This window comes from Acipenser ruthenus, chromosome 5 (genome assembly GCF_902713425.1).
Source record: "Acipenser ruthenus chromosome 5, fAciRut3.2 maternal haplotype, whole genome shotgun sequence".
NCBI lineage: Eukaryota > Metazoa > Chordata > Actinopteri > Acipenseriformes > Acipenseridae > Acipenser > Acipenser ruthenus.
In genome coordinates, this window is record NC_081193.1 from 31,118,052 (window position 1) to 31,131,020 (window position 12,969).

Here is a 12,969-nt window from a genome sequence, read left to right on the forward strand (position 1 = left end):
TTATGTGTGAAAAGTTTACACACTTCAGAGTGATTTAAACAACAGAAATGAATGTGGCAGTAATACTCCGAATTCCATTTCAAATGATACAAATATTTCTTCTGCAACCTTCGATAAAAGACCCTTGCTTTGGCCCAGATGCAGCATTAGAACACATTGAAGAAGACCATACCAGACAGTGATTGATTTTCCAGCCAGTGTTCATGGGAGAAAAAAAAAGAAAATTATGGCAAGAATGGTATAATGACTATAAATGGCTTGAATATAGTATTTGTGATGATAAAGTTTTCTGTTTTTATTGCCGAGTGTTTGGCAATGGGCCAAACAGTGATCTGGCTTTTTGAAGAGCTGGTTTTAGAACATGGAATTTCATAAACATTCAAAGTGTGAATCCCTTCAAGAAGCTGTTGCTAAATTGATGGGGTGGCTACAGTCATGTAAAGCAGTCATAAAAAAGAGCAGTCAAGGACAACTGGGTGTATTAAAAAGCTCTGATGGAGAGCATTTTATTTTGCATTCGCTAGGGTATACCATTGCAGAGACACGACAAGGGAATAGATTCTACAAACCAAGGCAACTTGCAGGAATTAATGATACTGCATAGTAATGACAATGAACTCATTCGTTCATTCATAATTAATCTGGAAAAATACTTCACCTATCTACACAGCTTGTGCAAAAATAAAATAATCGAGATTATGGCTTCACAAGTGCTAGATTCAATCGTGAGTGGAGTCAAAGAGGCTGGAATGTTTTCCATCATCACATACAAAACTATGGATCTGTCAAGACACAAACAAGTTGCTCTTATTGTAAACCAGTCATTCAAATACAAGAGCAGTTTGTTGGCTTCTACAGGACACTGAAGATGGACGGTGCTGAAGAGTACATTATCAGCTGTAGGATTTGATATTTAAGCTCCGAGAGGTCAGTGCTATGATGGAGCTGCCAGCATGAGAAGACCTTATAAGACGTGGCCATGCTGATACGTTGTGAAAATCCGCTCGCTCACTATATGCACTGTTGTGCTTAATATATTAAATCTGTGCATAGTGGATATGGTTTCTAGCTTTCCAGTTGTCCAAAATGTTTTCGGAATTCTCCAGACTATGAACGTTCATTGAAGGAAGCTCAAAGAGACCTGCTGTCTTTAAAAAAATGACATCAGAAAAAAAAAACTGGGTGGGCCAATTGTCGAGTGGAGTCTATCAGAGCTGTTTTGAAAAATGCTGATGAAATTGTTGACTGAATGAAATCGCAAATGAAGATTAGAAAGGTGGAAGTGAAGCTTATGCACTAATCAGAAATGTGAAAGTCTTTCTGCACTGCATGTTTTTCACACTGAGAATGCTAATGCAAACAAATCACCTGTCCAAACTTCTTCAGTCAAAGAATTTACATATCATACAGCAATGGTGATGGCAAAATGCACACTGTCTGTGCTAAAGGAAATGTGATGCGATGATTTTGCATCCAAAATCTTACAGCATGTCTACGAACTATGCCAGAAACAACAATTTTCCTGACCTTTGTGTGCCTCCCAAATGGATAATTCCCACAACATTGGGAGGAGGAGAAAAGTCTATGTTTGAAAAACCGGAAGACTATAGGAGTGAAATTGTGTACAGCACTTTGAAGACTGCTTCTCCGAGAATGAACTGTCAATTTTCGCATCACTTGCAGATGTGCTCTCTTTGGAGTGTGCATCAGAGGAAAGTGTAGATGCAATTTCCACCACTTACAGTATCGATCTGAGGATCAGATTTTTTTCTCGGATGTTCAAAGATGGCAGTGCTGGCAAGAGTAGGGACGAAGAGGAGATCACTCAGCTTGAAAGAAGACTTCAATTCTTTCATGAAATGGCACTGCGTGATACTCTTCCAAATCTGTCCAAACTCTTTGTGCTTTATTTGACTATCCCAGTGACGACAGCATTGGCTGAGAGAAGCTTTTCTTCCTTGCGGCAACTGAAAACGTATCTGAGGACTACAATGATAGACGCTCATGTTTCTGCCTTGGCAATACTGCAAATTGAAAAAGACCAAGCTCTAAACATGTGATGTCATTACAAGGTTCACAAGCAAAAAGGACAGACACCTACAGTTCTTTTGACAAGGTAAGGTCATTACTTTTTTTTTAAATGTACATTTTGTATTTGTCATTGTGAAACATTTTAAGTATGTGTCCCAAATATTAGTCTCCTGGCTACAAAGCATGTGGCAGTAAAAAATAAGTAATCAAGTGCCCCCCACGCCAGATGTTTAAATAATTCCCACAGTCAGCCTTAACGGTTATGGATATATTAAGAAAAACTTGGTTGTTTAAGATTTTTTTAAATGCACGTATGGTTCATATGACCATCTCTTCTACACATGTATAGTTCTCTTTTAAAACCATCCCCATCTGCTGCTACAACATACTGTAGCACTGACATGAAAATCAGCTTTAGCACTCAGAAACACTTGGGCTCTTGAGTCATCCTGCAGTAAAGCTCACCAGAGCCCCTGGCCCAGCCCCCCCCCCGATTCTCATTGTCATGTGATAAGCTATAAAATAAACATGAGACAGTAGGCAAGATTTAGGTGTTATTGCACATGCTTTTACCACTGCTGTCAGGATCATCTGAATTTATTCTGTTATACCAGTGATGTTGAATTTCCCCTTAGGCTACTCATAGATCAAAAATCTGGGAAAAGACATTTCAGGGCACTCAAACTGTCTTTCTTTCAGCGGAAACAAAAAATGTAATATTGGTTGCCAATTTATGTTTCTGTGGGATGTGAGGAATGGGATAACATTTAGAAAATGATTTAGAAAACGTACCACAATGACCAGAGCCAGTTTTAGGTGCTTAACCAGGGCAATTGGGGCCCCACTAGGCTTAGTTAGGTCATATCTACAGAGTGGTGAAAAACTAATTTAATGCAAAAATTAATAATAGTACAGCATATGTCACCTTAATGTGGCATAGTCTAGTTCATGACACTGTTTAATTTCACAACAATTGTTAATATAAAATGGTAGCAGAACCTTTTAACAGGTATGCACCAATAATTAGGTCTACTTGTCTTTTAGCTCGCCTCTTGAGTTTATAAAGTGATTTGTTTACTTGTTATGTGAAAGGAGGGAGGTGCCCAACATCTTGGCCTCTGCCAGCCCCCCCCCCCCGTCCTCCGTCCCCCATCCTCCGTCCCCCGTCCCCCGTCCCCGAGTCTACTACCAGCTCTGACAATGACACCCTGTCCCTTGTGGGCCCAATTTTGAGGAAACATGGTAAAACGCAAGGGCAAAGTTTTCGACGTTTGTGCTGGATTGTGCTGTCCCATTTGTGTTGAGTTTTTTAAGGGTGTTTGAGGAGTGCTGGCAGAATTCTGTTAGCGCTGACCAATGAAGAAAGAGTGGGAGTCAAAAGTTGCTTGCAAATCAGGAGAAACTGACATTCCCTTTAAGAAAACAATTGCCCTATCAATTGACTTTGCTGTGATTTTGATGAACAAAAAGCTGCTCCTTACTGCCATAACACCATTTGTTCATGCAGATTTTAGAAATATTTGCATTCTTTGGCATATGTGACTGCAGTGTTTTGTTATATTTATAAACAATAGTTATTTTTGTTATACTTCCACACTTTGCAATATTATTAAGATAAACTGAAATTTATGATAGTTTTACAAAATGCCAGTAACATCTAACCAGGGTCCCCTCATTTGCCAACTTCATACAATGCCAACTGTATAAGAGAGCAGGGGGCAATAAGTATGTAATTGTGTACTGCTTACACCATTCTAAATTCAGTTATTTGCTACTCCAATATATCATTTAAAAGAATTAACTTTTTTTTTTTACATTATCACCAAAGTTTAGGTATCAATCACATCTTTCAATACAGCTCCAAAGTGAAACTACAGACAGAATGATTTGAACTGGCTTAATATATTAATGCTGCTATGAAAAATTCTGATAAACAAAAACATATTGTTTAAATAATATCAAGTCCATGCTTCATACCTGTGTAAAATAATGTATTTTCTTCTTGTGTGGGGTTTGAAACAATATATAGACAATATATATATATTTGTATGCATGTTTCATATAATTCTATATTTTTCAGATTAGCTCTAAAGTTAACAGACATGTACCACATCACAGTTGCACAGCTGTATTATGTATTGTTCATTTTAAATGTGTGTATATATATATATATATATATATATATATATATATATATATATATATATATATATATATATATATTTAATTTAGTAGTCGGCAATCATTTTTATTGTTTTCTCCTCATTTAGAATATCCAATTATTTTTAGGCTCGACTCACCGCTACCACCCCCACACTGACTCGGGAGGGTAAAGACGAACACACGCTGTCCTCCGAAGCGTGTGCCATCAGCCGACCACTTCTTTTCACACTGCAGACTCACCATGCAGCCACCTCAGAGCTACAGCGTCGGAGGACAATGCAGCTTACAGGCAAGCCGGCAGCCGCCCGGCCAGACTACAGGGGTCGCTGGTGCACGGTGAGCCGAGGACACCCTGGCCAACCTAAGCCTGGTCGCGCCACAGTTCTGACTGAGAGCTCTCATGCGCAGCAACACAACACACACGTGCACATTAAAATATCTTGTCTTTAATCCAGGATTTGCATATCACAAGAGAGTAGAAATGAGTAAACTCTGTGGGTATTGCCCAAATTAAAAGTGGGTAAAGGCCGTTTACCTGCTTATACCCTCCACTACACCACTGCTGTATATCCTTTTATTTGCATGTCTTGTGCAAGAAAATAAAAATAGTAATTCAAGATTTAGCTTAGCAACCCACTTTGTTCTTTCAAGGTGCTTAGCAACACATAATTAAGCTTTGTTTTCCTTTGTGCCAACACAAATCTCAACAGTGTCTGAGTGTCTCTCTGATGTTTTTATGCATGTTTATGTTTTTAGATATATATTGTAAAAATGATCAGGTAAAATCAACTGACTATGTTAAAGGCATATTGTGGTGTTCACCAGTTTTTTTCATTTCCATGTTGAGCTCAGCTGTTTTTACATCACGCAGCACACAAGACAAAATTAAAAGCATCAAGCTGAATGGCCAAATTAAAAAAAAAAAAACACTTATGCCAAACAGATAAGCCAAGCTCACACATTTCTTGCCAATTATAATACAAGTTACAAGAGATAAGAATTACGCTACTGAAATAGGGATAATTAGAATGGACAATTGCATAATAAAACATTTTTTAAAATCTGACCAAATTACAAGAGAGCTTTGTGAAGTGGATTTGACCCAACAAATATACATGATAGTGGAAATAAATACTGTCTGTCTTCCACTGTAAGACACTTTTGGGTTCTTTGGATGATGATAAGTAAGTGTATGTGTAGTATCTTATATGTTTTTTACAAATATACTATTTAAAATAGGCCAATGAAAACTTTGAACCAAATTCAAACCAAAATCAGGCCCATTATTTCCACACAAACTCACAACACCTTTGTGATCCTTATCCCTCTATGATTTGTATCATTTTTACACACTGAAGAAGAATCTTACTTTAAACACTGGTTTAAAATATCAGTTCTTTTGATTATATCTGTAAAGCGTTATTAGTATTTGTATTATCTGTATTAACAAAACAGGTAATCCACAGGTAACAGTGTTCTGGTATGTTTTCTATAAACTGTGTTTACATGACTTCTTGTTTACATGTAACCATATTGTATTTTCTGTTTTCTGAAAAACTACACATTAGTCTACGCAATGGAATTGTGTAATAAAAATACACTAATTAATTTTAGTTTTGGAGTAATAAAACCAAATGAACATACAAGCTATTGTAAAGTATTATTATCTTAGTGTACAACACTGTAAGACCTTCAATATATACAAAAACATGTTTTTAATATGTGAGTAAAATCTTCCATGGTCTGTAGAGGCTTAAAGTGACAATACTGAAAGAAAAAGGTGTTCGTATGCCACTTTCTCAAAATAAACATCATTCTCAAAATAAACTGACAACATTGAAAACAAAGATCAAACCTTACTTGTATTTCCTGTGCTAAAGAGAATCCTATGTGTTTGTATTTAGCATTATTCATGCACTAAAAAATATATATATCTTTGCTGTGATCAAACAGAAACATAAGTGGCCTTGTTCCACAAAGAAGAAAATGAACATTTAGTGTTGCTTTAGTTGGCTATACAGCTTATTCCTTGTAGGTACTTGACCTGCACGTTTAAAGTGCTTTTTAACATTTCAGATTTGATATTACTCAATTTGCATCAGTTGTGTGAAAGAATATTCAAATATTTAAAGGATCTGTCGGTTTTAGACCTGTGCTGCTCTCTTAACTAATTGTTCTGCTCTTTTGTAGATGTGTCCTAGTACCCTTGCAGTGGTTTATTTACATAAACAGTACATGTTCCTAAAACTGAGCTTCCTTGAACATTCTAGTAAGCTTATACAATATTACTAACCAACAAAAGCTTTTATAAGCATTGTGTTCTATTTTCTGTCACTGCAAACAGTCGTCATGCTCATGGTTCAACTCCTGGTTTAAAGCTCTGTTTATAGAATGCAATACCAAACAGAGACACATTTTTCCAGGAGTTAAAATATTGTACCCAGTCAGTAAAAACAAAACATAAGTCCACAAAAACAGGGAACAGAGCAGTATAAATGCATTAAAGATGATGATAGAAGGGTATATAGCCAGTTTATTATTATTTCAATTAGTATATTCCAGGTACCATTTGTAGGCAACTATATATTTTATCATCTTTTATTACCATATTCCCAACCTCAGTTGTCAAATGGCAGTCGGAAGATTAGTAATTTTGCTTGAATTGTGCATTGGCGTGTTAAGGGTTTTATAACACTGTATTAGTACTGTATAATAATGCCTTCAAATTTATAGAACGTCTTCTGCACTTAACATGTAAGAATCCTATGCCAGAATATTGCCACAAGGAAGGGTCAGGACACTAACACATTTTTGCTCATCCACACACCTCCACATTGAAGGCGCAGAATCCTATCTTCTGATATTAAATACAATAGAATCAAAATAATAAGCACTGACTAATTGGGGGGGAAAAAGGTTTAAGTAAAGTTACAATAATTTGATTATAGATGCATTTTCTGGTCATAAAATGTGCCATGTGATCAACTAGACCTCAAACACTGTGTTGAACCATTCAGCAACAATGGGAAAGCAGAAGGATCTCCGTGACTTCACAAAGGGCCTTGTAATGAGCAGGCATGCAACCATTTTGTCCTTCAACGCAGTGACTGCACTGACCACATGCCAATCAAGACAGTGTCCAGGGTGTTCCTCTATTGGCAGTATTTGAATAAAACCACCACCATAAAGCACACTACTTTGCACAGATGTATTGTGACAACTTATTGTGGCCCAATTTACACATATGTTTCTACCTTAAAATTCTAAAAGGTATTGACAGTGTCGACCCAAGGGATTTTTTCGACCTGAAAAAAGAAACAAGGACCAGGGGTCACAAATGGAGATTAGATAAAGGGGCATTCAGAACAGAAAATAGGAGGCACTTTTTTACTCAGAGAATTGTGAGGGTCTGGAACCAACTCCCCAATAATGTTGTTGCGGCTGACACCCTGGGATCAATAAGCTACTAACAACCAAACGAGCAAGATGGGCCGAATGGCCTCCTCTCGTTTGTAAACTTTCTTATGTTCTTACCAGGATAATGCGCAGGGAGTTACGCAGTCCTACCGCTACTAAAGTAAAATACCTATATAAACACACACACACAAAGATGCACATGTTATAGCAAACCTATTTTAAAAATGTTCATAATTAGATAGGGTATAATACTGTGTTAAAGAAATATTTCCACTTCTTATTTCACCACAGCAATATATTCTGAGAATGAATGTTGTAAAGCATGTTACTTATTAGCGAAAGCAGCTGGTCGGTTTATGACCGGAGAGAAGGTGCTGAAGAGGTGAAGACTTCAAGCATCAAGATTGTGTCCCAAAGACATTACAGCGGTGAAGTCACCTACTGTATGAAGAGGAAGTATAACTACTTGGAAGTACTGTATGACATGTTGCTGTTCAATAGATTAGTCTGGAAGTCAGCATGAGTCCAACTGACACACTTGAAAAAATGCTAAGAAAAGGCTCCAAATGCCCAGTCGTGCCAATGCTTAGTGTACTTTGGAAGGAATTTCTAAACATGCCCATAGCCTTGGAGGTACTGTTGCAGATCTCAAACACCATCACTAATCAACTTAGCTAGACAAACACTGTATTGCCCAAAAACGTATATACCTGTAGTTATCTACAATATAAAACAAATGGTAATCACATTTTTTTATTGGAGAAGCTTCAATAGTTGTATAATAAAATATTCAGAATTTCAAGTTCACAATGTTCTTTTCTTATATATGTAGAAAAGCAACATATCTTCAAAGGCAGATCAACCCCCTCCTGCATTATCACAAGGAATGCTGAAAGTGTCTTTGCGGACTCAGATAATGACAATTGCCTGGCTATCTGCTTCAAAGCCATATCAGATCCTTTTTTTTCACTCACTTTATAGTATTCTAAATCTAATTGTGATAGGAGCAAAATAAGAAAAAAGAATAAGAGTTATCTTTTACTATTTTAATCGTATTTATAACGACAAGGTGTGTGTGCGTGTGTGTGTGTGTGTGTGTGTGTGAGAGAGAGAGAGTTCAGCCTAATAAAGTTAAAATACATTGGAATAAGCTCAAGCTTATTTTACATTTTCTTTGTCATGGCAAGGAGTTAAAATATTAAACTTTGGTGACCAGAATCATAATTACAAGCATTATTGATTAAATAATTTAAAAAAGAACAAACAAACAAACAAAAACTTAGTGTTTTTTTGTCAGCTACTATGACACCTTAAATTAAATTTAAGAATAAAATACAATTTTGTTTTGTATAAGTAAAGTTCACATATTGATTTTTTTCTAAATTGAATGCATCTTAAAATATTAAATAACATAATTATAATAAATTACGCAAAAAAGAAGCGTGTTATATCTCATTGCTCTGTTTCACAATTTTAAATTATATTTCATTTGATGATAATAAATGGATATATTCCATAGCAAAGCAGTATCTTCTGCATTACCAAAGCATTGCTTTTATCAATAGTACTTTCACATAAAGCAAACATTTTCACAGGATTGTGTACCTTTTTACTGATGCATCAGTGACACCTAGTGGTAACCTAGTTTTATTCCAAACATCTCTAAGTAGTATACAAATACCCTGTCCTTGTCAGTCACTTATAAAAGTTTACCACATATTTTTACATGATCATTTTGCACTTTCCCCATGGTTATACAATGCATTTACCATAGTGTACCCTGGTTTGCCATGCACTTTAATATTCTTTATCATACCACTCTGCTTTATAATGCTTACCTATGCTTTAACTGTGCTTTATTACACTTTGCTATGATTTTACTATGAGAAATGTTCGTAAGGAGTCCCACTAAACCCGTTTAAACTTGCAGTCATAAAAATGGTACTACTACTATATCCACCTCATTCTAATAACACCTGGGCCAAACTGTCCAAAGGGACTACTGTAAAAGGGGGCTGTGTGGTCCAGTGGTTAGAGAAAAGGGCTTGTAACCAGGAGGTCCCCACACAGGTTCACACACCATAGTCTCAATAAGTTACCTTGGATAAAGGCATCTGCTAAATAAACAAATAATAAAAAAAAGATGTTTTGGCTAGATCAATACATTTAATTCCTAGAGAAAATGAACTCATTAGGCACATCATGTTCTAAAGCTGTCAGATGAGAATGGTATTCAGTCTCTTTATTCTCAGAATAATTACATTCCACAGGTGCAAGGCAATGGGGCAGCCTATTAATCTATTCTAAATTACCAAATGACACTTAACTTTCTGTTAAAGTTGTTGACAGGTGTTCTTTAACCTGGCAGGAAATCTATGATGCAGATGTGTTTCTTTCAAGGACTGTCAGGACTGAAGTGCACATTAATGAAAGTGTTAACTGGGGAATACTGGAAGTGTAAATTCAACTGTTCAGTTAAGTAAGGTAAAGGAATTGGATAAAAAGTAGAAACAGCTGCAAGATGTACAGTACTGTAAATCACGTTTTACTAATACAAGCTAGAATCAGTGCCATTCTTCGCTGCCTAAAATGTCGACATTGGAATTACTAGTGTACTTTTTTGTCCATCCCCTGTATATTAGGGAATGGATATATAGGAGGCTGTGTGGTCCAATGGTAAAAGAAACAGGCTTGTAACCAGGAAGTCCCTGGTTCAAATCCCAGCTCAGCCACTGACTCATTGTGTGACCCTGAGCAAGTCACTTAACCTCCTTGTGCTCTGTCTTTCAGGTGAGACATAATTGTAAGTGCAGCTGATGCATAGTTCACACACCCTAGTCTCTGTAAGTCGCCTTGAATAAAGGTGTCTGCTAAATAAAAACAAATAATAATATTAATATATAGTGACAAAAAACATTGAATTTTAAATACTGTGGATAGGAGTGGTCCCATTCATTTGGTGTAATTATTTTAAAACGTGCACAGACAACACAAAAGTGACTTCTAATCTTTATTAACACAAAGCAAAAGAAACACAATACAGCAACTCTGCAACATCTGTGTATTAGTCAGGTGACTTTACTTTAGACAACAGTGTGCTGTTGTGGATAACACGGTTTGGTATTCAGTATCTCTTAATCCACAAATACATTTCAGAAGTGTTTTACTAATGAAGGTGCAGCTTTCATACTTAAATAAACTAAACGTTAAAGCAGGAGTCATTTTTCACCAAACAGCCACAATAGGCAAGAAGCCAGGATCACTGAAGCTCCTCAGCTTCTAAAAGGCAGCGATGTTTATTTTCATCACTGCCCTTCTATCATAACAGGTAACATTGCTGAAGTACTAAAAATCCCTTGACTTTCTAAGTTGTATGCAATTTTGCCTCTCGTCAAAATTATAGTTAAATAGCTTCAATTGTTTCTAAACCCATGCTATAAACTCAGCATTTTTTTGCCACTTTTTTGTAGTGTACACTTTCTTATTTACTTCCTAGCTTTCCTTCCTGTTTTGGGGGGCTGAGGTTGCTCTGCTGCCGGCTCTGAGCTGGATGTGCAGCAGGTTTAGGCATTTGGCCAGGTTTGGGCGCTGGAACATCCTCTTCATATTTGTACACACTTACAGTGACATCAACAGTCTCCCCACCACACTTGTTCCTGACATTGATACCATATTTTCCTGAATCCTCTGTTGTGACTCCATTAATGGTGAGGTTGGCGTATTTCCCCTGTTCCAGGGTCATTGAGAAGTGATTATCCAGTTCAATTTTCTTTTCATTCTTGTACCAGACCACCTCAGGAGTTGGATCGCCAAACACAGTGCAGGTCAGACTAAGAGTCTAAATAGGATAAGAGGGAAGATTCATAGCATTTTTTGACACACTTACTACACTTAAAGCAAGGTCATTCATGCTACTACAATATTCTGAAAACTGACCATATGGCCTTCTCTGTTCGATCAGACCTTATTAGTACAACTGGAAACCTTTTACATGGCTACAGTTAGATTATAGTTAATAAGAATTCAGTATTTACATTTATTAAGTTAACATTTATTTTTCCATTATAATATGGCAGAGTGGAATTTGTTGGTTCTGCGCAGGACTTGTTCTTTTCAAAACCCAGAGGATAAATGTAGTTAATTCCTAGTGCTATACACCTGATATAAAGAACAAAGCCACAATTTGTCACTTCAGCTCACTAAAATAAAATGTTTAGTGAGACATATATGGTAGCATTACATCCCTTACATTCTGGTGCTCCTTTTAAATTAAATGTAATAAGTGAGAACTGTATGCCATGTGTTTATGCTGGAAAAACTGTATATATTAAATACTAAAATATGACAGTCACACTATGTCTCTTTTTTATGTTGAATTATTACATTTCCAAATTGTCATTTCTTTTTATTTATTTATTTTTTATAAATTTAGCAGTCGCCAATTGATTTTTACCCAATTTTTCTCCCAATTTGAAATAGCCAATTGTATTATTTTAGGCTCAGCTCACTACTACCACCCCTTCGAAGACAATCACGTGCTGCCCTCTGAAGAGTGTGCCGTCAGCCGACTGCTTTTTTTCACTCTGCAGGCCTGCCATGCAGCCACCTCAGAGCTACACCGTCGGAGGACAATGCAGCTTACAGGCAAGCAGGCAGCCGCCCGGCCAGACTACAGGGGTCGCTGGTACACGGTGAGCCGAGGACACCCTGGCCAACCTAAGCCTGGTCGCGCCACAGTTCTGACTGAGAGCTCTCGCGCGCAGCAACACAACACACACGCGCACCATTAAAATATCTTGTCTATAATCCAGGATTTGCATATCACAAGAGAGTAGAAATGAGTAAACTCATTGGGCTGCTTACAAGCCCGCAGGCGCCCGGACAGGGGTCGCTGGTGCGCGGTGAGCCGAGAACACCCTGGCCGACCTAGGTCCTCCCTACCTGGGCAACGCTCGGCCTATTGTGTGCCGCCCCTTGGGAACTCTCGTCCACGGTCGGCCGTGGAATAGCCTAGACTTGTTCTGGCAACCTCCAGGCTATAGGGCGCATCCTGCGATCCACATGGAATGCCTTTACCGGATGCGTCACTACATGTACAATACATGTTCTTGTATTTTCTGTAGGTCCATGTGCTTCTGTATATGTTTCCTTGGTAATTTAAAGTATTTCAAAGGATCAAATGTACCCACAATGCATGAGAAGAATCCTTGTTACTGTAGATGTGTTGAACATAGAATGTGTTCTCATGTCTGACAGAGGGAAATTAAACACTTAATAAAATATGCAAGTCTTTGCTGAGTACATCTCATTTGTCACTGCAATGATTAATATTGGGGGGGGGGACCTCCCTTATGAATG

At 37.4% G+C, this 12,969-nt stretch overlaps 1 protein-coding gene across 1 annotated transcript in view; it reads right to left on the reverse strand.

Moving 5' to 3' along the window:
• Positions 1 to 10,608: 10,608 nt before the first annotated feature.
• Positions 10,609 to 12,969, reverse strand: part of LOC117402375 (M-protein, striated muscle-like) — a 48,601-nt gene continuing 46,240 nt past the window's right edge. The window contains 1 exon segment of the mRNA XM_034003448.3: positions 10,609 to 11,449. Within this exon segment, the coding sequence (XP_033859339.3) occupies positions 11,093 to 11,449 (357 nt within the window). The 3' untranslated portion in view covers positions 10,609 to 11,092.